Consider the following 26,113-nt stretch of genomic DNA (forward strand, 5'->3'; position numbering starts at 1 on the left):
TCATTCAGAAAAATACTTAGTAAAGAGCCCCATTCTTGTTTTTTAAATTTTTAATAACTTTTCACTAGCTGATTCATTACCAGAAATCTTTCTTGGACACTTGGTTGACAGCGAAAAGATCACTTCGCTTTCCAGTGTAATTCATTCAATCCATAAATATTTGTTGAGAACTAACTCTAAGCCAGGGCTAGCTGGGAAAAAAGCATGGAAGAAATTAGGCAAAGACAGATATTAAACAGATAAAATATAAATGTGAAGGGCCTCGAGAGAAGAAATGCAGAGTAGGTAGGAATCTGATAAAGAGATGAAGTAGGGTTCCCCGGAGAAGCAATGCTTTCAGAGAGTGGGAAGAAAGCAGACAGAACGTGGGAGCTGGGAGAGTGCTCTGGGCAGAGACAACCGTTTGTGTGAAGACCCACATCACGGAGAGAACCCAGATGGGCCAAAGGCAGCAAGCTGACGTCCACCATGGTTAGATGCAGATTTCAAGCGTAGGGTTGCTGTAAGGTGACTTGGAGAGGCCATCTGTAACCAGCCTGTGGATGACTTGCTGTGCCATAATATGGATTTGGGGCCTTAAGCCATTCTGTTCTTTTCTAATCCACCCCACCCTATAGCTTCTTCTTCACACTTAACGTTTTTCCCAGATTGTCTGTCTAGCCCCCAGAGTGCCTGCTAACTGGGCTTTGCACCATGTGCTTGGACTTATTAAGGGAGAATACTCATCATTCCTTGGTTCTCCTGGATCTCGGCAGTGTGGCTCTGCCTCCTGCATGGCTGGGGACTGAGCCAGCTGATGCCTGTTGGCCCAGAATAGTTATTAATACTGTCCCCTTTTACTCTCAAAAGTGTCCCTGTCTGGATGATGTCATATGTTTACCCTAATTATAGAGATGCTCTAGTTTTTTTCTTTGCTTCATCAGGGACTTCAGGAAAAATCTACTCCAGCGTCACAGAAAAGTGCCTGACTTAGCCATTAAATAGCTTGGGTTGAGCTTCAGAACTTACAACAGAGAAATTATACAGCATACTACGGAAGGCCATTGTCAACTCATAAAAAATACTTTTTCTTTCCACCCTTTCTCGCTATTAGGTTTTGACGGTCAGCGTTTAAAGGTAAACTTTGGTTTGAAATGCTCAACACACAGCTGATTTCCTTATTCTGTTGGCCTGACCTTGGTGGTTCCTCCTTTAGACCTTTCCGAGGGGAGCAGGTTTGGAATCTCCCGGCCATTCTTAATTTTTTTCCTCACAACAGCCAGCTACTTTCTAACTTTCTAGGTGTTCTTTAGGTATTGCAGGTTTTATGCCATTCTGATCCCCTGTAATAGGAAAACCCAATATTGAATAAGATTCAGTCATTTCAGCTTTGTGGCTCTCTTGCTTTCTCCTGCACTTTCAATCCCTAAAAATTCCCCATGCCCAGCACCTAAGCCTCAAATTTGCCACACTGATGACATATTTGCAGCCACCCCTCCTGAGATTCAGAATGTAACATAATAAAGGCAAAGCTTGCCTTTCGTTTGGGGTTTTGCCTTATTTATGACAGTTCAGCAAAGTAGAATCAGAGGTCATTCCTCTCTCCCCACCTCCCACCAGTGCCCTTCTCAATTACTTATATATATATATATTTTTTTTTTGCGGTACGTGGGCCTCTCACTGTTGTGGCCTCTCCCGCTGCGGAGCACAGGCTCCGGACGCACAGGCTCAGCGGCCATGGCTCACGGGCACAGCCGCTCCGCGGCATGTGGGATCTTCCCGGACCGGGGCACGAACCCACGTCCCCTGCATCGGCAGGCAGACTCTCAACCACTGCGCCACCAGGGAAGCCCTCAATTGCTTATATTTTATAGCCAGCATTCTTCTAGACACCATGGGGGTCTAGAAGAAAAACATTGGATTTTGTATCTGGGGGTATTTGTCGTCACATTATACAAACACAGAGATAGATAGTATCTCATTTGTTTTAATGTTCTGAGTGACATTAAGTGAAATGTTCATATCTATCTGAAAGAGAAAATTGGATAAAAAGATTCAGAAACACCAGACCAGAATAAATAGTACCTATTTCTAGGAAAAAGTAGGTACCCGTCGAAAAATAAAGAGTAACAGAAGTGGGGGGGAAACGCTGTGGACCAGAGGAGATGGTAAGTTTCATCAAATACGGTAAGCCTCTTTGAAGGCACTGTTTTTCCTCTTCTCTTTGATCCTGGGGTTGTCTGGCACAGTACGTGGCTTGTGAGGAGGTGACCTCTGACCACGGGCCTCTGATCCATGCTGGCAGAAGTGGGTCTGCCCTGTGGTCCCCTATTGTATCTCATCTTGGATCTCCCTTCAGAGTGAAGGCCGCGTGGCCAGCTCCTCCTGTGTCCACCGTGGAAAATGAACCCTCGCTTCCAAGAGGACCAGGATCTCAGGAACTTTCTGACTGACTTCATTTCTGCTTCCCAACTATACTTTGTAACAATGCCTACTTCTGCAGCTAAGTTTTGTCACCTACTATGTTTAGGTGGTTGCTTGGCTCAAGATGACAGATACGAAGAAGATAAATGTCTTCTAAGTCCTGATGTCAGTCTCCTTCCTACTTCCATACCCTCCAAAAACAGGGGAGTCATGTAAGAAGTCACTTCCATTGTTGGTATAGTTGCAGGAGACCTTTGCCCTCCTAGGAATCAGAAGCAAGTCAGCAGTGATGACCTTTTTTACCTACAGGAATTGAGTTATAGACACAGGCAGGAGGATCTCAAAATTCTGTCCTATTTCCTTTTCAGTGTGGGTATAGATTCCTCGCCACAGTGAAGAATGTTTTGGAGGTTTGATTGTTATGAAGGGAGAAAAATGGCAACATTTTAACTTGTAAAACTAGCATACATCTTACTGTCACTGAGTAAATGGTTGGAAATACCACTCAGCTTGGCTTTGTCGGTAAAAACCATATGATGGCATGATGGTGAAAAAGGAGGATGAATGCAAAGCTAATTTATAGTTTATACATTTTAATGGTTTTGAGAATTAGAATAGTAATGGTAAGTGGACCTGTTGGTCTGTCTGTATTTAAGCTAGAGGCTTTTTGTTTTTGTTTTGTCTTTGTTTTTAGTAGAACAGGAAGTTCTTCCGAGAAGGAATGAGCATGTGATTCCACCAACAGCCAGCAGGTGGCGATATTAGGCAGTGCTGGTTTGTCCCTTCCCCATTGCTTGGCTGACAGATTGGCTTCTCAGAATAAACCGAAATCAGTCCCAGATACTAAAACCATGCAGAATCTTATTATTTGTGACTGACGCTATTAGCAATGTGCTCATAACCATGTTTTAACCCAGCTAGGGGGAGGTGCCAGGTCCTATTGAAACCACCCAACACTCGCTGCCTTCTGGTGTTTGATATTGCTTTCCTTTTGCGACCTGAAATTGGTAGGAAACAAAGAATAATCCTGGAGATGCATCATCTGTGGGACTTTCGAAGCAAATTACAGTGATCCCGAAAAATATATTTTCTTTCTTGCAATTCTTTCCTGCTGAATTAGTCTCCTTTCACACACATTCTTTTTTCCCTTCACTGCTCTCATTCTTCCTTGCAACAAAAAGGAGCAAAATACAATCCCAAGTCTTAAAAATTGGATCCATTCTTTGATTTAGAGATAAACCTTGCTTAAATGTAATATTTAGACAGATGCAACACAGGATAAATTAGTTCTGCTAGGTAGAAAGCAGCCTTGAGAGGGACTCTTGATTGAACAGATAAATCAATTATCTTGTTAATGGAATCTTCTGAGTCACTTAAGTTGATCCTTTTAGATCATACTTGAAAAGGAATGATAGTATGTGCATGTGTTTTGCTGGTAATTTATTCTAGACTTATGTCTTGAGGTTCATGGCAGCTAAAATGGGGGAGATATTCCAAATCGGTCTTTGTTTAGCACAAGCAGTGGGCAATTTTTCATGATTTCCTTAATCTTTTGAAAAAAGTACCCAAACTTCTTGAGGGATACATTTAAAAATTTTTTTTAAATGTAGAGTGTGAGAAGCTTAAGCTAACTGGAAAAGTTAAGAGTTTGAAGAAATTAGGTAGTTAATTCAACAGTAAATATATCTTTATTGACTTCATTTATCACGTTTGACCTGGTAGTAGAAGGACCACCCAGATGGTCCTTTAATGTTCCTTTTAATACTAAGATTTTGTGAAGCATCTTTTAAAGAGGAGTAGGTGGTGTAGGAAAAAAATGTGCTATTTTGTCTTCTAGGGAGGGGAGGGGGAAGCAATTATTTTTAGAATATGTTCTAGTTACACCCAGTTTTAGAAGAAGAAATAAAAGAGCATATTTTCATGTCAGTGAATCCTACAGGGCGGATGAAGTCTGTGGAAACACATCTTTCAAATCCTTTCACTGTGATCCCAGAGAGCACACATGTAATTAAAGTGTGCGTCTGAGCGCACACGCATATGTCTATTAGCACGCAGAGGCGGGAGGTGATGAAAGCATGAGCCTGTTAGCAAAGTTTCTTGTATAAAAAATAGCTAGACTTTGGGCCACTGTTTATGTGGAAATGTTGCCAAATTTGCATTCCTTATGCTGGGGGAACTGCAGAGGGAAGGTAGGAAAAGATGAAAGAAACGGTGAAATCAATTAGAAAAAAATACTGACGCTATTAATGTCATAACAAGGCATTCAATGGGCAGGCTAACTGGAATGTTTCCCCCTAAATGAAAGGCAAATGTGAACTCTGCTGTAGCAGAAAATCTTAGTGTCAAACACTCTATCTTGATATTTTTTTAAAAGATGAAATAACTTTATAATCAGATTTTCTGGTGATGTAAACCATGATAAGTAAGGCACCTACGATGCAGAATAAACTTGAGTCCCAGAGGAATTCTTTGACGTGGGCGGCTCTTTCACGTGGACTCTACTTTTTGGATCGCACCAATGGTTTAAGTCCGTCAAGCATCATTCACACTCCAGTCTGTAAGCAGTTGGGTGCTTAAAGGATTTTTACTCAAAACTGCCTTTCATTCAGACTTTAGGTATTCAAACAAATAGTGATTCTGGATGTGAAAGGATAGTTTCTGTAGCTAGAGCAGTTCTTTCCAGTGTATTAAAAATGTTAGTATTGAGTGTGGGCTTTATATACCAGTTTCTATATTAATTTGATGAAATATATATCTATCATAATATCAACTTTATTTTATTTATTTAAATGCAAAAAAATTGCATAAACCTACCCGCAAACTCCTTTGTGAATAGGGTTGTTGGTTCTGTTTTGATGCACTGTTTGGAGGTTCAACAGGCGGAACTTCTGACGTCTTGATGTTTTCTTTCCCGTCTGTCACTTTCTTGTGACGGTCTTTCCCTGCTGACGTGTGTCCCTCCTCCCGTGTCACCCTCCAGCCTCCTGCCATCCCTGCTTGGGTTCTAAGAACCATTCATTCATTCCTATCAATTGCGTGTTATTGGAAGCCTGGGTTCCTGCTTAATTATTCATCTCAGTGAGTGTTTATGCATGTTGTAAGCTTTTCACTTATGAATGGTGGGACACATGTCTCATGTTAAGGCAGAGGTAAAATGGTGGGGAGATAATTGGAAACCCAGGCGTTTTATAATGTATTTCTTTATTTGCCCATTGAATAGATATTTATTAAATTACGTTTTACTTGGCCCAATATGGGTGTTGAGGATCTAGCACTGAGCAAGAAAGGTCTCTGCTCTCAGTCATGGGATCCAGGCTGTGGGGAGAATCTAGCTCGTCTCCGAAGCCCCTCATCTACGCCGTCTAATTTAATCCTCATGACAGCCCCTTTAAGCTAATTTATACAGAGATTGTGAATGAATTTTTTAAAATCAGTGTGGTCTTTGGGGGTGGTCCTTGTGCTTGACCCGTCTGGAGCACTTGATGTTGTCATTCACTCAACCCCTTTTTGGAATTTTTCTTCACCTGCTTCTAAACCATCACGTCCCATATTGTACACTCATTCTTACCCCTCCCGATGGTTCCTCAGCTTCCCCACACCCCGCCTCCACCGGCCCTTAACCTTTACTCAGTTCATTCCCAGTATGTTAGTTTCTCCCAGGTCTTGTCTTCGTACTTTTCCCCTCCTTACATTTTGACCAATACTGTGTTCTTAATCTGTTTTCAAAGCTCAGGCTCTTCTCCTGTTTCCAGCTTCTCCTTGGTGATTTCTCTGACTTTGTCTTATCGCCTCTGGCCTCTGGAGCACAGCAGCTGCCGATAAATGCTGGATTACTGAATTATCTCTGCTTCCCATCAGGAGGCTGGCTGAAGTAGCTGAGTTCTAATTCTGTGGGTTTCTAAGCATCACAAACGGGCCCTGGCCCTTGGTCAGCCGACAGCAGCCTCAGAGTCAGCCAGAGCACCATTTCCTGCTCTTCTGTACCCCACCCTCGTCCTTTCTTCCTTGGCCCCAACAATAGATGGCGATGAGAACATTTGCCATTATTTTGGGCAGCATTCGGTTTATTTTCCTAACAACTCTCATTTTTCTGAGGTCAAGGAACCCTGGCTTCTGTCACTGACACAGCATTTCACAAAGACATCTGTCTGGAGGATGATGCATCTCTGTCCGTAGGAATGTGGTTCTATTTTTAATTTCCTTGGGGAGACCTCATTAGGTGGCAGGTAATAAATACTAGGCTTTAGAGGAGGAGAACCCGATTGGAATCCAAACTCCACTGGGGTAAATATGGGCAAGTTCCCCACTTGTCTGCATCTGAACAGTGAGGTGAATGTTACAGTTGTGAGAATGAGATGAGATTCTATATGTAAAGCGCTTCTCGCACTGCCTGATATAGAGGAAGTGCTCACTGATGGTTGGCTGATACTATGCGCGTGTGTCCCTCTTGTGAATTAGTGGCCTTGGGAAGAGGTTCAGAGTTCAGAAGCTTCTATCTTTGATCAGTAAGACGGGGGTGGACTCCTGCCCAAGTTGAATTGAGGACACAGTCCTTCAAGTCACCTGTCTCGTCTAGCTGTAAAGGAATTTATTTATTGGAGACTTTGGGGTTAAAAACATTGATCAGGTCCAAGCACTCGACATTATTAGCCTCTCATCTGTTTTCCACAGCAGCTCAGGCTGTCCATACAAAGACTGAATTTTCCGTAAGCCATGATATTTATTAAATACAGTTGGTTTAATTCTTCTCATTTTTGTCTGATTATATCTGTTTGCCTTCCCTTGTTTCCTGTCTCTGGTCCGCACATGGTCTGGTAGGCGACCGTTTTATGCCAGTGTCCTCTCCAGAAATGCTTGTCAGTTGATAGAAAGCCAGTACTAAAGATTTTCTTGTCCCTTCTTCGAGTTGTACTCAAATCTTAGGGCTGTGTCGAGGGAGCAAGGCTAAGACAGTCTTTGTTCCTGTACAGTCCAGTACTAACTTTGTCTTCTTCTCCAGGACCTACAAATTGAACGAGAGAGGAGTTCATACAGTATATCTGGTGGTTGCACAGCCCTCATCGTGATTTGCCTTTTGGGGAAGCTGTACGTAGCAAATGCTGGGGACAGCAGGTAAGCAGAGTAGCCCTCTGGTTCTTCCTAAAGTTCAATGCCTTCCTTTAATTTTTAAATCTTTTTTAAAAAGTTAAATACTTAGAAATAAAATAATCCTGCTTGGGATTAGATATTGAGAAAGATAAGCCTTCTATATCTGGATAAGAGTGCATTTAAGAAGACTCATCGGGAAGGTATTAAAAGATATGGGTGGTCTTCTCCTTACCTGTCTGTAGTAGCAGTTCACGTGTGTATATATATATATATATATATTTTTGACTTCAGAACCTGATTTTCGATGAAAGCTTATTAGCAGGGACATAATATGTGAGAGAGATGAGGAGGGAGGAAAGGGATTTGAATGAAATGGGTGTTTGGAGGGGCCCGGGGAGGACTCCCCAGCTAATTCGTTTTCTACTCAGTAACTTTGCCCTGTGTCCCCTCCCAGAAGCCCAGGAGTGTCTCCTTTTATGCATGTGCCCCTACAGCCTGCATTTTCCTCTCTTCTGGGTTCAGCTGAGAGGACTTTGGGGCAAGAGATGGTGGTTAACCCTTACTCTATCCAGTATTACCAGAAATCAGATAGACTTGTGTTTTAATCTTCTTTTAAATGACTGATATGTGCTCACTTTAGGTATGGCCACATCTGTTATTTAGTCAATATTAAATTAATTTTCACAGACTTTGTGAAAAGTGTTGTAATATGGATTATACATTTCTCCGCCCCTTGAGTAACAAAATATGTTGGCCTTCTAGCAGGACTTTTTGCCAAAGGCCGACTCTATTCTGAAAGCAGTCAAAGTGCTGGACTCTAATCGTGATGTCCTCAGAGGATGAGTGATTTCCCTACACGGGCTGTGGTCTAAAGATGCTGTCATTCCTCCAGCTTCTTCTTCTGGGTCACTTGCCTCTTCTCAACATCTCTGCTTGGTCTAGCCCTCCCCTGAGGTCGGACCCTCCCCTTCCCTGACTCCCTCAGGCAATCGGTGAATTCCAGAGAGCAGGAGAGCCTGAGGGAGTTTCCAGTCAACCTAGTTAAGCATCCTCTCCCTGTCTTGCCACTAAAGATTCTGGAGACCAAAGGACTGTGACCTGCCAACGCAGCAGTATTTGGAGTTTGAAGATTTTGGAAGGTCTGTTTATTTTTAAGGTTTATGTGGATTTCTGTTCTGCTCTCTCAGTTTCAATATAAAATTTTTCCAAGTAAGTGGAAGTGAGTATAAGATGCCATGTTTATTTCATGGCTTCTATTCCCTAGTGGTCCTGGCAGGAGACAGACTCCAACTCACATGGATCAACTGAATGAAAGAGTGAAAGGGGACGGGCTAGGAGCATTGAGACCAGGAGGGCATTGAAGCCCCCTAGGCCTGCAGGGTCCAGGGAGGAAATGCTACAGCCAAGCCCAGGAGAGGGGGCCACAGATGAGGGCCCCTAGGCAGGGGCCACAGGAGAGAATGGGAGGAAATACTCCGACTTCTCCTTCTTCCTATCCCGCTTTCTCCTACCAGGGCCTCCCATTGGATGAGCCTGGCTGGAATGAGGGTCAGAGAGGTTGGTCAGCCAGGGCACAGACACAGGCCAAGATTGCATCTCCAGGGTGGGGGGCAAGTGGAAAATCACCAGCACATCTGCTGCCCCTCTTGCCCTCCCCAGGGTTGGAGCATCTTGAAAATAGGAATCATCATCTCCCAGGGCCTTGTAAGATACACACTGAGGACCGGCCTCTGAGCCCTTGTTCACTTCTGGATCTTCAGCTTGCTGGAGACAGATGTGCAGGTCAGGGGATGATTCCTTTCTGTTCTGTGTAAAACCGAATCGATGATACAGCTTTTGCACTCATATTCACCTTTAGTCTTGATGTCTGGTTCCGTGTTTTTCGAAAAGAGTTTGCTTCCCTGGCCCTTCCAGTGATGAAGGTGGTGACCGAGTGCTTTGTTCCTGCCCATCGTCCCAGGGAAGCATCTTTCACCAGAGGACCTCAGGCTCGGAAGGTAACCCAACTTCCATGCCCAGAATATCTTTATGTTGGATTATGCCTTTCAGAGAAGCAGCTCCTCCCCAACGCCCTGTCCGCGTTTTTGAGCACAGTTTCCTTCAAAGCTCTGAGCTCCCTGACAGAGCTCCAGGGCTTCAGCCCTACTTCCCAGAAGCTCAGTGCCCTGTTCAGGACCTTGCGTCCCACCCCACCCCCTTTTAAGTGCCAGTGTCTAGACCAGATCTTGATTTCCTCATCTATGAAAATGGTGATATTGGACTAAATATTAATTTCTAAACATTCTGGCATTCTAAAGATTGTCACTGTGAGGTGTGACACTTTGGGAAAGTAAAGTGGTTCTCTAAAGGTTGATCTTTTGGTTATTTTATCTTTCTTAGAGTCCGTTTTTGAAATTCTCAAGTACCTGAAGTTCCTATGTTTCTACGTGTCCACAGAAGTATGATGTTTTACATGCTATTCCTAATTTGAAAAGCTTAACAGGTGCTTTTGTCCTTATTAAAGCTGTAAAGCACACCCCCCTCCCCACCAACTACACAAATTATTTTATGAGAAAACAACATCTCTAAAACCTAATCAGCTTAATTACATTTGTAGTATTCTGGCCCCAGTATCCAGATATGAATTTGGGGTTTTACGGCTGACGAGTTGGGTTTGCTGTTCACTTATGGGTCATATGTCATGTAGAGACATAAGAGCAGTATGAGTTTGTATTGTATGCACTGTCCAAAAAATAACTTGTAGGACACTTATTAGTTAGTGTATTTTCAGCTCTTGTATAAACAATACATATTTGATATCACCTTATGTAGGATCATTGCCTAGTTTATATACTAATAACATAGGTGTTTGTGTTTACAAATATATTCAGTTCTTCCCAAGAAACAGCAGCTAAGTGATTTTTTTTATCAGATCTACGTAAATATAGGTCCATTATGACTTATGGACAAGTAGTCGTGAATCCAAGGGCTCAGTTTAAACAAATGGTCAGGCTAACAGAATTCTGACAACAGAGCCCTGATTAATTGCTAATTTTTCTTCTTTACTATCAGATATTGGCTGCGCATCTGTTTGCTTTAAATCTTGACAATTTTGAGAGTGAAGCAAATCTTTGTCATAGGATCACTACCCCATAATTATTTACACTTAGGAAAAAGGAACATTTGCACTGGTTTGATTTGGAAACTACTTGTGTTCAGGAACTGTTTTTTTGTTTGTTTTTAAATTTTTATTGTTTTATACAGCAGGCTCTTATTAGTTATCCATTTTATACATATCAGTGTATATATGTCAATCCCAATCTCCCAATTCATCCCCCCCCACCCCCTGCCACTTCCCCCCACTTGGTGTCCATACGTTTGTCCTCTGCATCTGTGTCTCTATTTCTGCCTTGCAAACCAGTTCATCTGTACCATTTTTCTAGGTTCCACATATATGCGTTAATATACGATACTTGTTTTTCTCTTTCTAACTTACTTCACTCTGTATGACAGTCTCTAGATGCACCCACATCTCTACAAATGACCCAATTTCGTTCCTTTTTATGGCTGAGTAATATTCCATTGTGTACATGTACCATGTCTTCTTTATCCATTCGTCTGTCGATGGGCATTTAGGTTGCTTCCATGTCCTGGCTATTGTAAATAGTGCTGCAGTGAGCATTGATGTGCATGTATCTTTTTGAATTATGGTTTTCTCTGGGTATATGCCTAGTAGTAGGATTGCTGGGTCATATGGTAATTCTATTTTTAGTTTTTTAAGGAACCTCCATACTGTTCTCCATAGTGGCTGTATCAATTTACATTCCCACCAACAGTGCAAGAGGGTTCCCTTTTCTCCACACCCTCCCCAGCACTTGTTGTTTGTAGATTTTCTGATGATGCCCATTCTAACTGGTGTGAGGTGATACCTCATTGTAGTTTTGATTTGCATTTCTCTAATAATTAGTGATGTTGAGCAGCTTTTCATATGCTTCTTGGCCATCTGTATGTCTTCTTTGGAGAAATGTCTATTTAGGTCTTCTGCCCATTTTTGGATTGGGTTGTTTATTTTCTTAATGTTGAGCTGCATGAGCTGTTTATATATTTTGGAGATTAATCGATTGTCCGTTGATTCGTTTGCAGATATTTTCTCCCATCTGAGGGTTGTCTTTTCGTCTTGTGTAGTTTCCTTTGCTTTGCAAAAGCTTTTAAGTTTCATTGGTCCCATTTGTTTATTTTTGTTTTTATTTCCATTACTCTAGGAGGTGGACCAAAAAGATCTTGCTGTGATTTATGTCAAAGAGTGTTCTTCCTATGTTTTCCTCTAAGAGTTTTATAGTGTCCAGTCTTACATTTAGGTCTCTAATCCATTTTGAGTTTATTTTTGTGTTTGGTGTTAGGGAGTGTTCTAATTGCATTCTTTTGCAGTTTTCCCAGTGCCACTTACCGAAGAGACTGTCTTTTCTCCATTGTATATCCTCGCCTCCCTTGTCATTGATTAGTTGACCATAGGTGCGTGGGTTTATCTCTGGGCTTTCTATCCTATTCCATTGATCTATATTTCTGTTTTTGTGACAGTACCATATTGTCTTGATTACTGTAGCTTTGTAGTATAGTCTGAAGTCAGGGAGTCTGATTCCTCCAGCTCTGTTTTCTTCCCTCAAGACTGCTTTGCCTATTCGGGGTCTTTTGTTGTCTCCATACAAATTTTAAGATTTTTTCTTCTAATTCTGTAAAAAAGGCCACTGGTAATTTGATAGGGATTGCATTGAATCTTTAGATTGCTGTGGGTAGCATAGTCATTTTCACAGTATTGATTCTTACAATCCAAGAGCATGATATATCTCTCCATCTGTTTGTATCATCTTTAATTTCTTTCATCAGTGTCTTACAGTTTTCTACATACAGGTCTTTTGTCTTCCTAGGTAGGTTTATTCCTAGGTATTTTATTCTTTTTGTTGCGGTGGTAAATGGGGTTGTTTCCTTAATTTCTCTTTCAGATTTTTCATCATCACTGTATAAGAATGCAAGAGATTTCTGTGCATTAATTTTGTATCCTGCTACTTTACCGAATTCATTGATTAGCTCTAGTAGTTTTCTGGTGGCATCTTAGGATTCTCTATGTATAGTATCATGCCATCTGCAAACAGTCACAGTTTTACTTCTTCTTTTCCAATTTGTATTCCTTTTTCTTCTCTGACTGCTGTGGCTAGGACTTCCAAAACTATGTTGAACGAGAGTGGCGAGAATGGACATCTTTGTCTTGTTCCTGATCTTAGAGGAAATGCTTTCAGTTTTTCACCATTGAGAATGATATTTGCTGTGGGTATGTCATATGTAGCTTTTATTACGTTGAGGTAGTTTCCCTCTATGCCCACTTTCTGGAGAGTTTTTATCATAAATCGGTGTTGAATTTTGTCAAAAGCTTTTTCTGCATCTATTCAGATGATTGTATGGTTTTTATTCTTCAGTTTGTTAATGTGGTGTATCACATTGATTGATTTGTGTGTATTGAAGAATCCTTGCATCCCTGGGATAAATCCCACTTGATCATGGTGTATGATCCTTTTAATGTGTTGTTGGATTCTGTTTGCTAGTATTTTGTTGAGGATTTTTGCATCTATGTTCATCAGTGATATTGGTCTGTAATTTTCTTTTTTTGTAGTATCTTTATGGTTTTGCTCTCAGGGTGATGGTGGCCTCATAGAATGAGTTTGGGAGTGTTCCTTCCTCTGCAGTTTTTTGGAAGAGTTTGAGAAGAATGTGTGTTAGCTCCTCTCTAAATGTTTTATAGAATTCACCTGTGAAGCCATCCAGTCCTGGCCTTTTGTTTGTTGGAAGATTTTTAATTACAGTTTCAGTTTCATTACTTGTGATTGATCTGTTCATATTTTCTATTTCTTCCTGGTTCACTCTTGGAAGGTTATACCTTTCTAAGTATTTCTCCATTTCTTCCAGTGGGTGTTGTTTCTGTATGTATTCAGCGAGCCATTGTCTTTTGGTTGGAGCATTTAATCCATTCATGTTTAAGGTAATTATTGATATGTATGTTCCTATTACCATTTTCTTAATTGTTATGGGTTTGTTTTTGTAGATCCTTTTCTTCTCTTGTGTTTCCCACTTAGAGAAGTTCCTTTAGCATTTATTGTAGAGCTGGTTTGGTGGTGCTGAATTCTCTTAGCTTTTGCTTGTCTGTAAACTTTTGATTTCTCCATTGAATCTGCATGTGATACTTGCCGGGTAGAATAATCTTGGTTGTAAGTTCTTCCCTTTCATCACTTTAAGTATGTCATGCCACTCCCTCCTGGCTTGTAGAGTTTCTGGTGAGAAATCAGCTGTTAACCTTCTGGGAGTTCACTTGTGTGTTATTTGTCGTTTTTCCCTTGTTGCTTTCAATAATTTTTCTTTGTCTTTAATTTTGTCAGTTTGATTACTGTGTGTTTCGGTGTGTTTCTCCTTGGGTTTATCCTGCCTGGGAGTCTCTGCACTTCCTGAACTTGGGTGGCTATTTCCTTTCCCAGGTTAGGGAAGTTTTCAACTATAATCTCTTCAAATATTTTCTCGTGTCCTTTCTCTCTCTCTTCTCCTTCTGGGAGCCCTATAATGCAACTGTTGGTGTGTTTAATGTTGTCCCAGAGGTCTCTTAGGCTGTCTTCATTTCTTTTCATTCTTTTTTTCTTTATTCTTTTCTGCAGCAGTGAATTCCATCATTCTGTCTTCCAGGTTACTTATTCGTTATTCTGCCTCAGTTATTCTGCTATTGATTCCTTCTAGTATAGTTTCCATTTCAGTTATTGTATTATTCATCTCTGTTTATTTGTTCTTTAATTCTTCTAGGTGTTTGTTCTTTAATTCTTCTCCATCTTTGTTAAACATTTCTTGCATCTTCTCGATCTTTGCCTCCATTCTTTTTCCGAGGTCCTGGATCATCTTCACTGTCATTATTCTGAATTCTTTTTCTGGAAGGTTGCCTATCTCCAATTCATTTAGTTGTTTTTCTGGGGTTTTATCTTGTTCCTTCATCTGGTACATAACCCTCTGCCTTTCCATCTTGTCTGTCTTTCTGTGAATGTGGCTTTTGTTCCACAGGCTGCAGGATTGTATTTCTTCTTGCTTCTGCTGTCTGCCCTCTGGTGGATGAGGCTTCCTAAGAGGCTTGTGCAAGTTTCCTGATGGGAGGGACTGGTGGTGGGTAGAGCTGGGTATTGCTCTGGTGGGCAGAGCTCAGTAAAACTTTAATCCCGTTGTCTGCTGATGGCTGGGGCTGAGTTCCCTCCCTGTTGGTTGTTTGGCCTGAGGTGACCCAACACTGGAGCCTACCCAGGCTCTTTGATGGGGCTAATGGTGGACTCTGGGAGGGCTCTCGGCAAGGAGTACTTCCTAGAACTTCTGCTGCCAGTGTCCTTGTCCTCACAGTGAGACAGCCACCCCCCGCCTCTGCAGGAGACCCTCCAACACTAGCAGGTAGGTCTGGTTCAGTCTCCCCTGGGGTCACTGCTGCTTCCCCTGGGTCCTGATGCACACACTACTTTGTGTGTGCCCTCCAAGAGTGGAGTCTCTGTTGTCCCCAGTCCTGCAATGTCGGAGTCCTGCAATGAAATCCTGCTAGCCTTCAAAGTCTGGTTCTCTAGGAATTCCTCCTCCTGTTGCCGGAGCCCCAGGTTGGGAAGCCTGACGTGGGGCTCAGAACCTGCACTCCGGTGGGTGGACTTCTGTGGTGTAAGTGTTCTCCAGTTTGTGAGTCACCCACCCAGCAGTTACAGGATTGGATTTTACTGTGATTGCGCCCCTCCTACCGTCTCACTGTGGCTTCTCCTTTGTCTTTGGATGTGGGGTATCTTTTTTGGTGAGTTCCAGTGTCTTCCTGTCGATGATCCTTCAGCAGTTAGCTGTGATTCTGGTGCTCTCTCAAAAGGGAGTGAGAGCACGTCCTTCTATTCCACCATCTTGAACCAATCTCGGAACTGTTTTTTAAGCTGCTTCATGAGCTGTGAATCATCTGATGTACCATCAGGGGCACGTGTGCTTGGGGGTTGTATTCACAAGAAGCTTCCTGATGGTCTATGTGGCTTACTGAGTCAAGGACCACCCTTGGTGTGGGATGGTCCATAGTGATGCCAGGTGATACAGCCTGGGACAGCCTTGCCCTCCCCTCCACAACCGAGGTAACAAGCCACAGAGGGTCGTGAGAGAACTACTTGATGCAGCCAGTTGCTTTATTTTTCCCAGTCAAAAGCAGCCAACTCAACACCTAGGGGATCATAAGGGACTAGGCAAGAAGCAGATGGTGGGCGGTTTTTTCACTTCAAGCAAAAATGAACTGGTGGCATGCAGATGTCCTGCAACACAATGTGTAAACTGTCACCCGTTGTATTTGAGTCATCCACTCCTTCAGGCCCTGAGTGATTCTTCAGTTTAAGAAGGTGCTTTGACTGCATTTTGGAAGATAATTTCATTTTATTTCTGGAGCGCTAAGGCACTGAGGAGGCAAAGCCATTACCACTTATTTCAAACAGTGTCTAAAGGTTTGGCAACTGACACTAGGTGAACTCATTTAGAGTGAAGAAGACCATTTAAGATTTGTTAAGTTCATGATTCCACTCTTGCCAGATTGAAGTAACAGCAACGATACGACAGATAATAAGTGCTAGGTACATGTTAAATACTCTAAAAGACAATATTTAGTTCTCTCAGCAATTTGGTGAGCAGTAGGCGTTGTTCATATCAGGTAAATGTACGGAAGCACATTGAGGTGAAGAGATTTGCCCAAGGTCCCACAGCTACTAAGGAACAGGGCTGCCATCCCTCTCATGAATGAAAGAGCACCAAGTTCTCAGTCAATGCCCTGTACCCTGGGATGTCCCATCCATGCTAAGACTCACGCAGTGTTTTTGTTTTTTACATTTGAATGTCTCCAAAATGAACAGTTTCTAACTAACATTTTTTCTTTACTGTTTGCATGTAAAGGAATGACATACCTTATGATCAAGGGCATCCTTAATCTCACATAAAATGGTTTATGGGGTGTAGTTGAGGAGATGGTTGCATCTAGAAGCTATTTTAAATGCACTGCAGTCGTGAAGCATGTAAGCTTTGGGTGGTCCAATTTATTCATTTATGATATAGGCAATGCCCCTTCCTCAAACTGAGGGCTGCCATTCCCTTCCAAAGGTCCCAGGGTTCTCTGAGAACATGTTAAATTTTGCATTTTCATTTTGATGTTAATCAGAATAACATTAGCATTTTCTGGATCTTCTGGAATTCTGTCTTATAAATGATAACTGCCATGAATTCGGACCCCCATTTTGTCTTGCTTACCATTTCTCTGTCAGCCAAGGGTATGTAGACTTTTTCAAGAGTGACAGGAGTCCAAGGAATACAGGGCCATCTTTTTGAGGATTCTCCTAGGAAAATGCTGCAAAGGTTCAATGTGTCTGTGAAGCAGCTCTGTATAAAAAGCGGTCCACAGATCATCCTTAAAACAAAGCCAGTACTACCAGCCAGGATGGTTTTCTTTTATTTCACTTTTCCTCGTTTTCAGTTTTTCAGAATTTACCTTCATGTAAGTTAAAGCTTTCCATATACATTCACAGGTGAATTCCTCTGGCCAAGTCTGAATTTTCTTGCGGATAGGAGCTAGGTGTTAAACAAGACTTACATTTCTAGATTGAAAACCAATTACACATCTCACACTTCGCCCCTTTACTAGTGGTAAGATAATGAAACTGTGTAACTGCTTCCAACCCAAGGAAATGCAAAAAACCGTTCATTTCTTTTTACGAGCGTGGATATCAGTGGCCAGCAGAGAACCTTTCTGAACCTGCTTATTGCTAACAAGTGGTTCATCTGTCCACACCTGCCGGGGAGCTGTTTCTTTGACCGTAGCCTTCCTCTGAGTTCAGAATAGATTTCATCTTCCTCCATCGACTACATTAAGTTCACCACAACTCTCACTTTCTTTGACAAATGTCTGAAAAATGGAACAGAAAGAAACCATAATTTACCACCATTCTCTACCATGAAAGTTGACGTGTTGTTTGGCCCTTTTTTTTCATGTACCCCCACCCCGCCCATCTTTTTAGTATATATTTACATATTCCCTTAGCTATACCCATAACCTGCAGAAGGGACTAGCAGAAAGAAAATATTGCTATCAGATGATCACAAATACATGCAAAGACGTGGAGACCACGTGATGGCTCAAAATAGTCTTTACTTTTCCTATCAAGCCACTCGCTGTCAACGCAGAGAGCACTAGAGAGGCCCTTCTCTCTCTGGATTTTCTCCTTTTCTCTTCCCCTTGGATTTTTTTCAACCTTCTTTCTGACACCCCTTGCCCTAAATCAGCGGTTCTCAAAGTGTGGTCCCCAAACCAGCAGCAGTAGCAACTGTTAAAAAAGTAAATTTTTGTTAGAAAAGCAAATCCTAGGGCTCCACCCCTGACCTACTAGATCAGAAACCCAGGGATGGGACCCAGCGCTCTGTGTTAGAGCAACCCTCCAGGTGATTTTGCTGTATGGAAGAACCACTGCTTTAAAGTCTGAGGAGCCAGGAAGGAGCCAGTCTGTCCTCAGGGTATAAGAATCATAGCTGTTCCTGGCCTGAGCCTAAAGCATCAAACTTCGAACACTGTGAAGCATCTATCAGCCTCCACTGCAGCCACATACCACACGCAGGGGAGCTTCTGTGGCGATGTTTCCGCCCCAGTGCCATCCCACACAGGTGGAGGGGCCCCGCCTGCACCACTGTCAGCTGTCGGCAGATTCCTTCTTGCTATCCTCATATTATAGAACGTAGGTCCATTTCTTCGAAAAGTGGGAGCTGGGGTAAGGATTTCTTGCATGATCTAGCTCTTCATCTCAGACGCCCGCTGACTGCTGGGAGGTTCTGAAGCCCCCATCCCACTGTACACCAGGCTATAGCTCCCTTATCAGAAATGGGTCACATGTGCTCCTCTGTGGACTTTTGGTCCCTTGTTGGGCCCCTGGGAGAGTGTAGTTCTGGCTCTGGTTCCCTATCCCAACTAAGTATGCTCTTAACAACCCCCCTTTGCTCCTAGCCCACTGAGGGGCTGGGCTGGAGAGTCTCATGGACTTGGTGGAAATGGAGTCTCTGCACTTAACAAACATTGGCATGAGATGATTGTGGTCAAGATAGTGACCTTATCTATCCCTGGCTGCTAAGATAGGAAACAGTGGCTCAGTGACAGGAAGGAACTTTCTAGTGGAGAACCCCAAGGCTTTATCTGTGGGCCATTCTAGCCTGCACCAAAATTTTCAACACCTAACCATCTAATTTGCTGATGATGTGAAACCAAGAAAGATGAACTAGCAAGATTCAAAAATACCTTTAGTGCCTGGGAAGGTGAACTAAACCTAACCGGGAGAAGTTTAACCACAGTCAAGGTAAAGTGTAACATCTGTTGAGGGTGGGGCGGGGTTATCTAGCAGAATAGCAGGATCGAGGATTGAAGCTTATCAATGGTTTTAGTTTATCAATGGTAAAAAAAAAAACAAAAAAACAACCACTTAAAAATGTATTTAAGTGGACAGTAAATTCAGTCTGTTCAGTAGTGTGATGTAGACACTAGAACCTAATGTAATCATAGGCTTCAGCGTTTGCAGCGTAAAGCAAATAATAACTAACGGTTTTGGTTGGCTTACTTTGTCCTAAGCACTGTTTCTAGTTTCTAGGGCTTTACCTGAATAACCTAACTCATCCTCACACCAACCCTGTGGGGGGAAGTACTATTATTAGTCTCATTTTACACATGAAGTTCCTCTCTAGGTGACACAGTTCAGCCGGGGCATGAATGAGCAGTAGCCCTCCAAAGAGAAACCTGAGTGGTTGAAGGGGTTTGGAACCATGTTTGGAGGAATGAGAAAAACTCAAACAAATCAACACACATTGTAAATCAACTCTACTTCAGTAAAATTGAAGAAAAAGAAAAATCAAGCAAAACTCAAACAATCTAGAGTGTTTTCAGCCATGTGAAAAGAGATCCTGAGGTAGTTGTCAGATATGGGGGAGAGTGGTAAGGCTTGCTCTCCACGAGTCTGGGACGGAGGTGACAGCCACAGGAGGACAGGGTGGCGGTTAAGAGCAGGCTGCCTGGGTTGAATCTTGGCTCTCCCACTTCTAGTTGTACCTGATCTTGGCCAAGCTCATGTTTTCTTTGCCTCAGTTTTGTCATCTGTAGATGAAGATGGTAAGAGTATCCACTTCCCAGGTGAGGATTAGATGAGCAGGTGAGTGAAAGGCTCTTAGCACAGGGCCGGGGCCGCAGTAACCGCTCATTGTAACAGTGAACTGCTGTTATTGTTATCGTACTCAGTACGAGCTCAGCGAGAGCTGTCCGGAGAGGCAGTGAGCTGACACAGAAATCAGTAGGTTCTCTCTTAGAAAAGTATTTGTGTATCACTGTATAACTACCTGGCAAGGATGTGGGACTAAATAATTTGATTTTTCAGGGTCCCCATTAAGCACTAGGTTTCTGTGACTTTAGGAGTATCTAAAAAATACTGTGACTGTTTCCATTTTTCCCTCTTTTTATAAGAGTTTAATCTCATGCTTTGTATAAGGAAAGGTACAAATATTTCCTGCTGTATGATGGGCTATCTGGTAGGCTGAGTGCGGAAACAACAGGCCCTCAAATTCACTGGCCTAGAAAAGCAGTGGCTTTGTCTCTTTCAGGCATGCAGGCACCTAGGATGAAGGAGGTCTGTCATCTTTACACTTGGCTTCCAAGGTCACTGGGGGCATCTCCCCAGCCAGAGCATGGAGGGACCCCTCAGGAAAGGTTTTAATGGCCCCGGCCTAGAAGAGGCACACATCACATCTGCATGCTTCCCGCTGGCTAGAATTCAGGTTCATGGCCATCCTGAGAAACAAGACCCCTGGGAAATGTAGTAGTCTATAAATTACGTCTTCAGGCCCAAGGGAATTTTTTTTGATCAACATTTTGGAAGTTTCAGCCACCACTGGGCATTGAGAAGGGAATTCACATTAGGTTTAATAAGTGATGGTGTCTTTATTCATCGTTGTTACATTTTTTCCCATGGACCTGATGAAGCGTGGATGTCATCTTTAAAGCCCCCAAAACCAATGATCTCTTTTGTTACTTTAATTCTGTCATTGTCAGTTTTAAAAGAGCTGCAGTAAGTTCAGCTTAAATTGTCAGGCAGTGAAGAAATAGCTGTCTCACTAAGATCCGCTTTCATCTTGCAGAAAAACACATTTGAATCATAAAAAAGCCTACAAGTAAACAGCATACCAAATATTTGTCTTTAGAAAGTTCATCATAGAAAGCAGTACTCATTTCATGCTAAAGAAGAAAGGTTGTATTAAGCAGGTAAGATATGACTGTAGTGCTGTCTTAACACCTTCTGTTCCTTTGAGGTTATTTTTAAATTCTTAGTTATGTTGTTGAGGTTTTTAAGTGACATACCAGTTCAGTTTAAGAGTGTAGCCTCTTTTCTGCTGTCAAACTGCAGTTCTTCAGTGTTTTATTTGGACACATCTCCTCTTCTTGATGTTATCCTTAATAGAGTCGAAATAATGACTATAGATGGATCATTTATAAATACGTCTCAATCCATCTTAAGTTTATTTATGTTAAACTTGTCCAATTCATTGTGTGTGTATTATACAGTCAGAGACCCAAAGTAATGCAGTGTGAAGGGTAAGTGCAGGTGTTGGGATAAGCCCTCAGCTTTAATGAGTGGAGGCTGCCTTGGGTTAAAGGGGGAAACGCTAGCACACATGGGATTATGTTCTTTGACTTCAAGAATGACAATGACATGAGGGTACTTCAAGGTCAAAATCCGTTGCTACAGAGCTATGCAGGTATAGACCCACTTGCTTTATTATTCCATGGGGTCACTGTCGTGGTTGTGAATAGTGCTTGAAAACTTAGTTGGCGATGGGGTCATTTGTAGTATGGGTGTTTGTAGTGGGACACTACTCGTTTTTGTTAACTGTGAGCCTCATTGAACTGTTATCAGTAGGAAATGTATATGTACGTCTTTCATGTGTCATGACAGGGTGTTTCTATTCACTGAGCAGTCCCTTTTGGGGTGCAGTGTGTGGTTATCTGGTAGTTAGTTGGCTCCGGGGAGTTCACTGGACAAGATGGGCATTTAACCTTCAACTTTGCCCTCGCTTGCGTGAGCAAGTCCGCAGACTCCCCAGGACCAAAGGTGGTTTGGCTGTTTAGTGGCGGGAAGGGAGGAAGGGAGGTGTCATCCCCTGGAAGAGAGCTGGTATTGTGGTGATACCGCATGGTGAAGTGGGATGAGCCTGGGATACTGGGGTTTACAAGAGCCAGACCTCACCCTTTCAGACAACATCTCAGCTTTCCTGCTGTGGAAGGGGCTGGTTCCCACTCTTCAGGACCCCATGCAGGTCAGAGATACCGTGTGTAAGGCACAGGGACCGAGTACGGCAGGTGGGCATTCCTTCATTCACCAGATCTGTGTTGAGTCCCCACCTCTTCGTGGTGCCTGCACTGTCGTAGGCATAAACAAAACCCCCTGCCCTCATGGGGCTTACAGACTCGTCGGCAAAACAGGTAGTAAGCAAGGCAAATAGTGAAATGTTGAGTACGCTAGATGGTGATGATTGCTAGAGAGAAAAAATAGGACAAGAGAAGGGCTCGGTAGTTACAGGCGGGGTTGTAGTTTCAGATGGGAAACCAGTGAAAGCATCACTGAGGAAAAGGCTTTTGAGTAAAGGTCTGAAGGAGGTAAGGCACGAGCTGAGCAGATATTGGGGGAATGCGTGCTGGCAGACAAAATAGCAAAGGCCTTTGAGCCAGGAATGTGCCTTTTAGTAGATGAGGGTGGGAGAGAAATGTACAGAGTAAGAGACGAGTAGGGGTGAAGCAGGGAGGTGCCGGCAGGGCCCAGGCACTGTCAACGAACCCGGTTTCTAGTTTGACTCTTCAAATAACTGAGCCATTTCCCTGGCTCTAGTGTTTTTTTTTTTTTTCCAGTACACGGGCCTCCCCCTGTTGTGGCCTCTCCTGTTGCGGAGCACAGGCTCCGGACACGCAGGCTCAGCGGCCATGGCTCACGGGACCAGCCGCTCCGCGGCATGTGGGATCTTCCCGGACCGGGGCACAAACCCGTGTCCCCTGCATCGGCAGGTGGACTCTCAACCACTGCGCCACCAGGGAAACCCTCCCTGGCTCTAGTTTTAAAACCTTCATTCCATCTTGCACACGAAACCCTAAGTAATTCTGTAAATTCATAAACAGTTGAATCTATGCAAGGCCTTAAAGACTGTCTTCTAGAGTGGTATATACACTTTTGTAAAAAAGCAATGGAACCGTTGTGTGTCTGTTTTCTAGTAGAATCTCATGCACATTCTCAGTTTATAAAAACAGCTAAAGGTGGGAGCCATTCCAACCGACGTCTGGGACCAGGTTGAGCGCTTACACTGGCTCCTCTTTCCCAAGGTGGTGCCCGGGGCTGCTCTGTGGGACACGAAAGCCACCTAAACTTGGTCTGAAGGTTGGTGACCTGGACCAGAAATGCCAAACTTGCTTGCACATCAGAATCACCTGGGGAATTTTTCTTCTTTTTTATTTGCTCTTTTTTCAACATTTTATTGTGAAAATTTAAAAACACAGAAAAGTTGAGAGACTCACGATGCACTCCTGTATCCCTACTACTTAAATTCTTCAATTGCCGTAATCACATTTTAATCATATATATGTGTATCTCCCTGTCTCTCTGTCGATCCAGTGCCGAGAGTACATGGACCCAATCCGTGTACCCACATGGGAGATTTATTTATTTGTTTGTTTTTTAATAAAAATGGTCAGTCCTCTATTTTCAGGCTTACTGGACCAGAATCACTGAAGGTGGGGCTGGGAGTCTTTATTTTAAAAGCACTCCAGGGCTTCCCTGGTGGCGCAGTGGTTGAGAGTCCGCCTGCCGATGCAGGGGACACGGGTTCATGCCCCGGTCCGGGAGGATCCCACATGCCGCGGAGCGGCTGGGCCCGTGAGCCATGGCCGCTGAGCCTGCGTGTCCGGAGCCTGTGCTCCGCAACAGGAGAGGCCACAACAGTGGGAGGCCCGTGTACTGGAAAAAAAAAAAAAAAAAAAAAAAAAAAAGCCCTCCAGGTGATTGGTGTGACCACTCTGGGAACCACTGGTCTAGTCAAAATCTTCTCTTTTGCTGGTAAGGAAAATGAGGCCCAGACAAGTTGCCCTTCTCAAGTTCCCACAGGTAGCTGGCAGCAGGGATAGAATTAGAACCCAGGTTTTGTGGGACCCCACCTCTTCCCTTCCAAGATTCTTTTTAGTTTCTACTCAGCAACATCAGCCCTTTCTAAAATCAAATAATACTCCTGCCCTACTATTCCTCTCCATTAGCAGTTTGCTGAGCCACTAGCTATCTTAGGGAGTTGTGAAGATTACTTCGTTTTCTTGTTGGTTGAAATTTTCAAGCATTATTGAGATGAAAGAGCACAAGTGTCCCGTGTCGCGCTGGGTTGCTTCAGTGAGGCAGTAGGAGAGAGAGCGCTGGGCTGGGAGCCCAGAGGCAGGAAGAGAAGCTCCAGCCCTTTCCCAGAGTGTGGAATGGTTGAAAATTCACATGACTCTCGGATCCTCAGCTCCCTGCTTTGAAAACAAGCCGTTAAAAAGATCTTGTTAACTGATCTCAGAGGTGTCTTCCAGCTCTGAAATCTGTGACCGTTAAATTAACATCCAGCCAGAGCCTGACCTGGCCAGTCAGCTCCCTGTACCCCTGAGGCCCTGATCCATTTTCCTCCTGTCTTGTTGGCTTAGATGGCAGAAGACAGATGAGACGACTCAAAGAAGCTTTTCACTTGCCATCTCTGCCAGCCCTGACGGGAACCCTGAGAACAGTCCTGCAGGGGTCCCCCCAGATCCCGGGCTCCTGGTAGCTCTGAGACTGTCCAGTGCTGACCTCCACGTCCTTCAGGCCCTCAGAGGCCCTGATTCCTGGGTCTAGCGCCATGTCTGCCACCCGGATATTAACACTGAGCATTTCTCAAAGCTTAACTTGCCTCTTATTCTGAACTAGCAGCTCACAGCCTAGCGGCAGCCTGTGAACCTAAACAGTGGGCACCACCTTTCCCTTAGTGTTGCATCGTGCCCTCCAAACCAGAAGCTGACTCTCCTGTGTCCCTTTGTTTTATTTTTGATTTTTATTTATTTTTTTCTTTGCGGTACACAGGCCTCTCACTGTTGTGGCCTCTCCCGTTGAGGAGCACAGGCTTCAGACGCGCAGGCTCAGCGGCCATGGCTCACGGGCCCAGCCGCTCCGCGGCAGGTGGGATCTTCCCAGACCGGGGCATGAACCCGTGTCCCCTGCATTGGTAGGCAGACTCTCAACCACTACGCCACCAGGGAAGCCCTGTCCCTTTGTTTTAAATACTGCCCACCCAGGGGGCCACCAACTCCTGCTATTACCACTACCACTATCAACACCATTGTTCCTATTACTACCACTGCCACTGCTGTTAACCATTACCACCAGTATTACTACTAGCACTATAACACCACTGCCACTACCACTAGCACTACTGCCACTACTGCTAGTAGTACGACCACCATTAACACTACCGTTACTACCACTAGCACTAGTACTGCTGCTACCACTACTACTGGTAGTATTGCACCTCCCTCTACTACCACCACCACCCCTTCTTTCTTTCTTTTTTTTTTTTTTAATTTTACCATTTTTTTTTTTTTTTTGGCTGCGTTGGGTCTTCGTTGCTGTGCGTGGGCTTTCTCTAGTTGCAGCAAGCGGGGGCTATTCTTCGTTGTGGTGTGCGGGCTTCTCATTGCAGTCGCTTCTCTTGTTGCGGAGCACGGACTCTAGCCGCACGGGCTTCGGTAGTTGTGGCACACGGGCTCAGTAGCTGTGGCTCACGGCTCTAGAGCGCAGGCTCAGTAGTTGTGGCCTACAGGCTTAGTTGCTCTGTGGCATGTGGGATCTTCCCGGACCAGGGCTCGAACCCGTGTCCCCTGCATTGGCAGGTGGATTCTTAACCACTGCGCCACCACGGAAGCCCACCACCACCGCTTCTGACACTGCCTGCCACTCTGCTAGCAGAGCTGGTCAAGCTGACTGGGTTTCATGTTTCCACCCTTTACTCTCCCCACCCATCCAGGTTCCCTTTGACTCATCCCTCTGGTCCCCTGCCCCCAAGGGAAACACTTTTCCAGAATCCCTCTTTATGTGTTCATGGCATCACAGATCTCAAGGAGCAGCCAGCGCCCCTTCCTCCCGAGGGAGCGGGACGTTTTCTCCTCGGGTCACAGCTTGGTATGGTTTGGGTTCAGGCTCTGATTCAGGCCAGCTTCGTGCCTCAGATGGGTGGCACTGCTCTTTGACTCTGTCATCGTTTGTGTGAATAACCCCAGGTTGATGTGGGTTATGAAAAAAAATGATAATATGAAATGGAACATTAGATGTAAATCTAAAATAAGATTTTCGGAGAGTGGCTAAGCAGACCCATACCTCAAGGGTACGTGTGGGTCTCTGGCTGGAGGACGATTCAGGACACAGAATGGCCTGGTGATTAAGCATGCACGCTTGGAACTCACGTGGGCTGGAGTTGGGATTCCAGTTGCACAACTTACAGCCTGACTGAGGGCAAAGTA

At 43.8% G+C, this 26,113-nt stretch overlaps 1 protein-coding gene across 2 annotated transcripts in view; it reads left to right on the forward strand.

Moving 5' to 3' along the window:
* The window catches only part of PPM1H (protein phosphatase, Mg2+/Mn2+ dependent 1H), a 250,417-nt gene that overhangs the window by 120,275 nt on the left and 104,029 nt on the right, over window positions 1–26,113 (forward strand). For both annotated transcript variants that reach the window (XM_024736897.1, XM_024736898.1), the window contains exon 4: window positions 7,403–7,515. In XM_024736897.1, coding sequence (XP_024592665.1) covers window positions 7,403–7,515 — 113 coding nt within the window. The remainder of the gene's footprint in view (window positions 1–7,402; window positions 7,516–26,113) is intronic.

The sequence above is a fragment of the Neophocaena asiaeorientalis genome, unplaced genomic scaffold (genome assembly GCF_003031525.2).
Source record: "Neophocaena asiaeorientalis asiaeorientalis breed wild unplaced genomic scaffold, Neophocaena_asiaeorientalis_V1.1 scaffold134, whole genome shotgun sequence".
Lineage (NCBI taxonomy): Eukaryota > Metazoa > Chordata > Mammalia > Artiodactyla > Phocoenidae > Neophocaena > Neophocaena asiaeorientalis.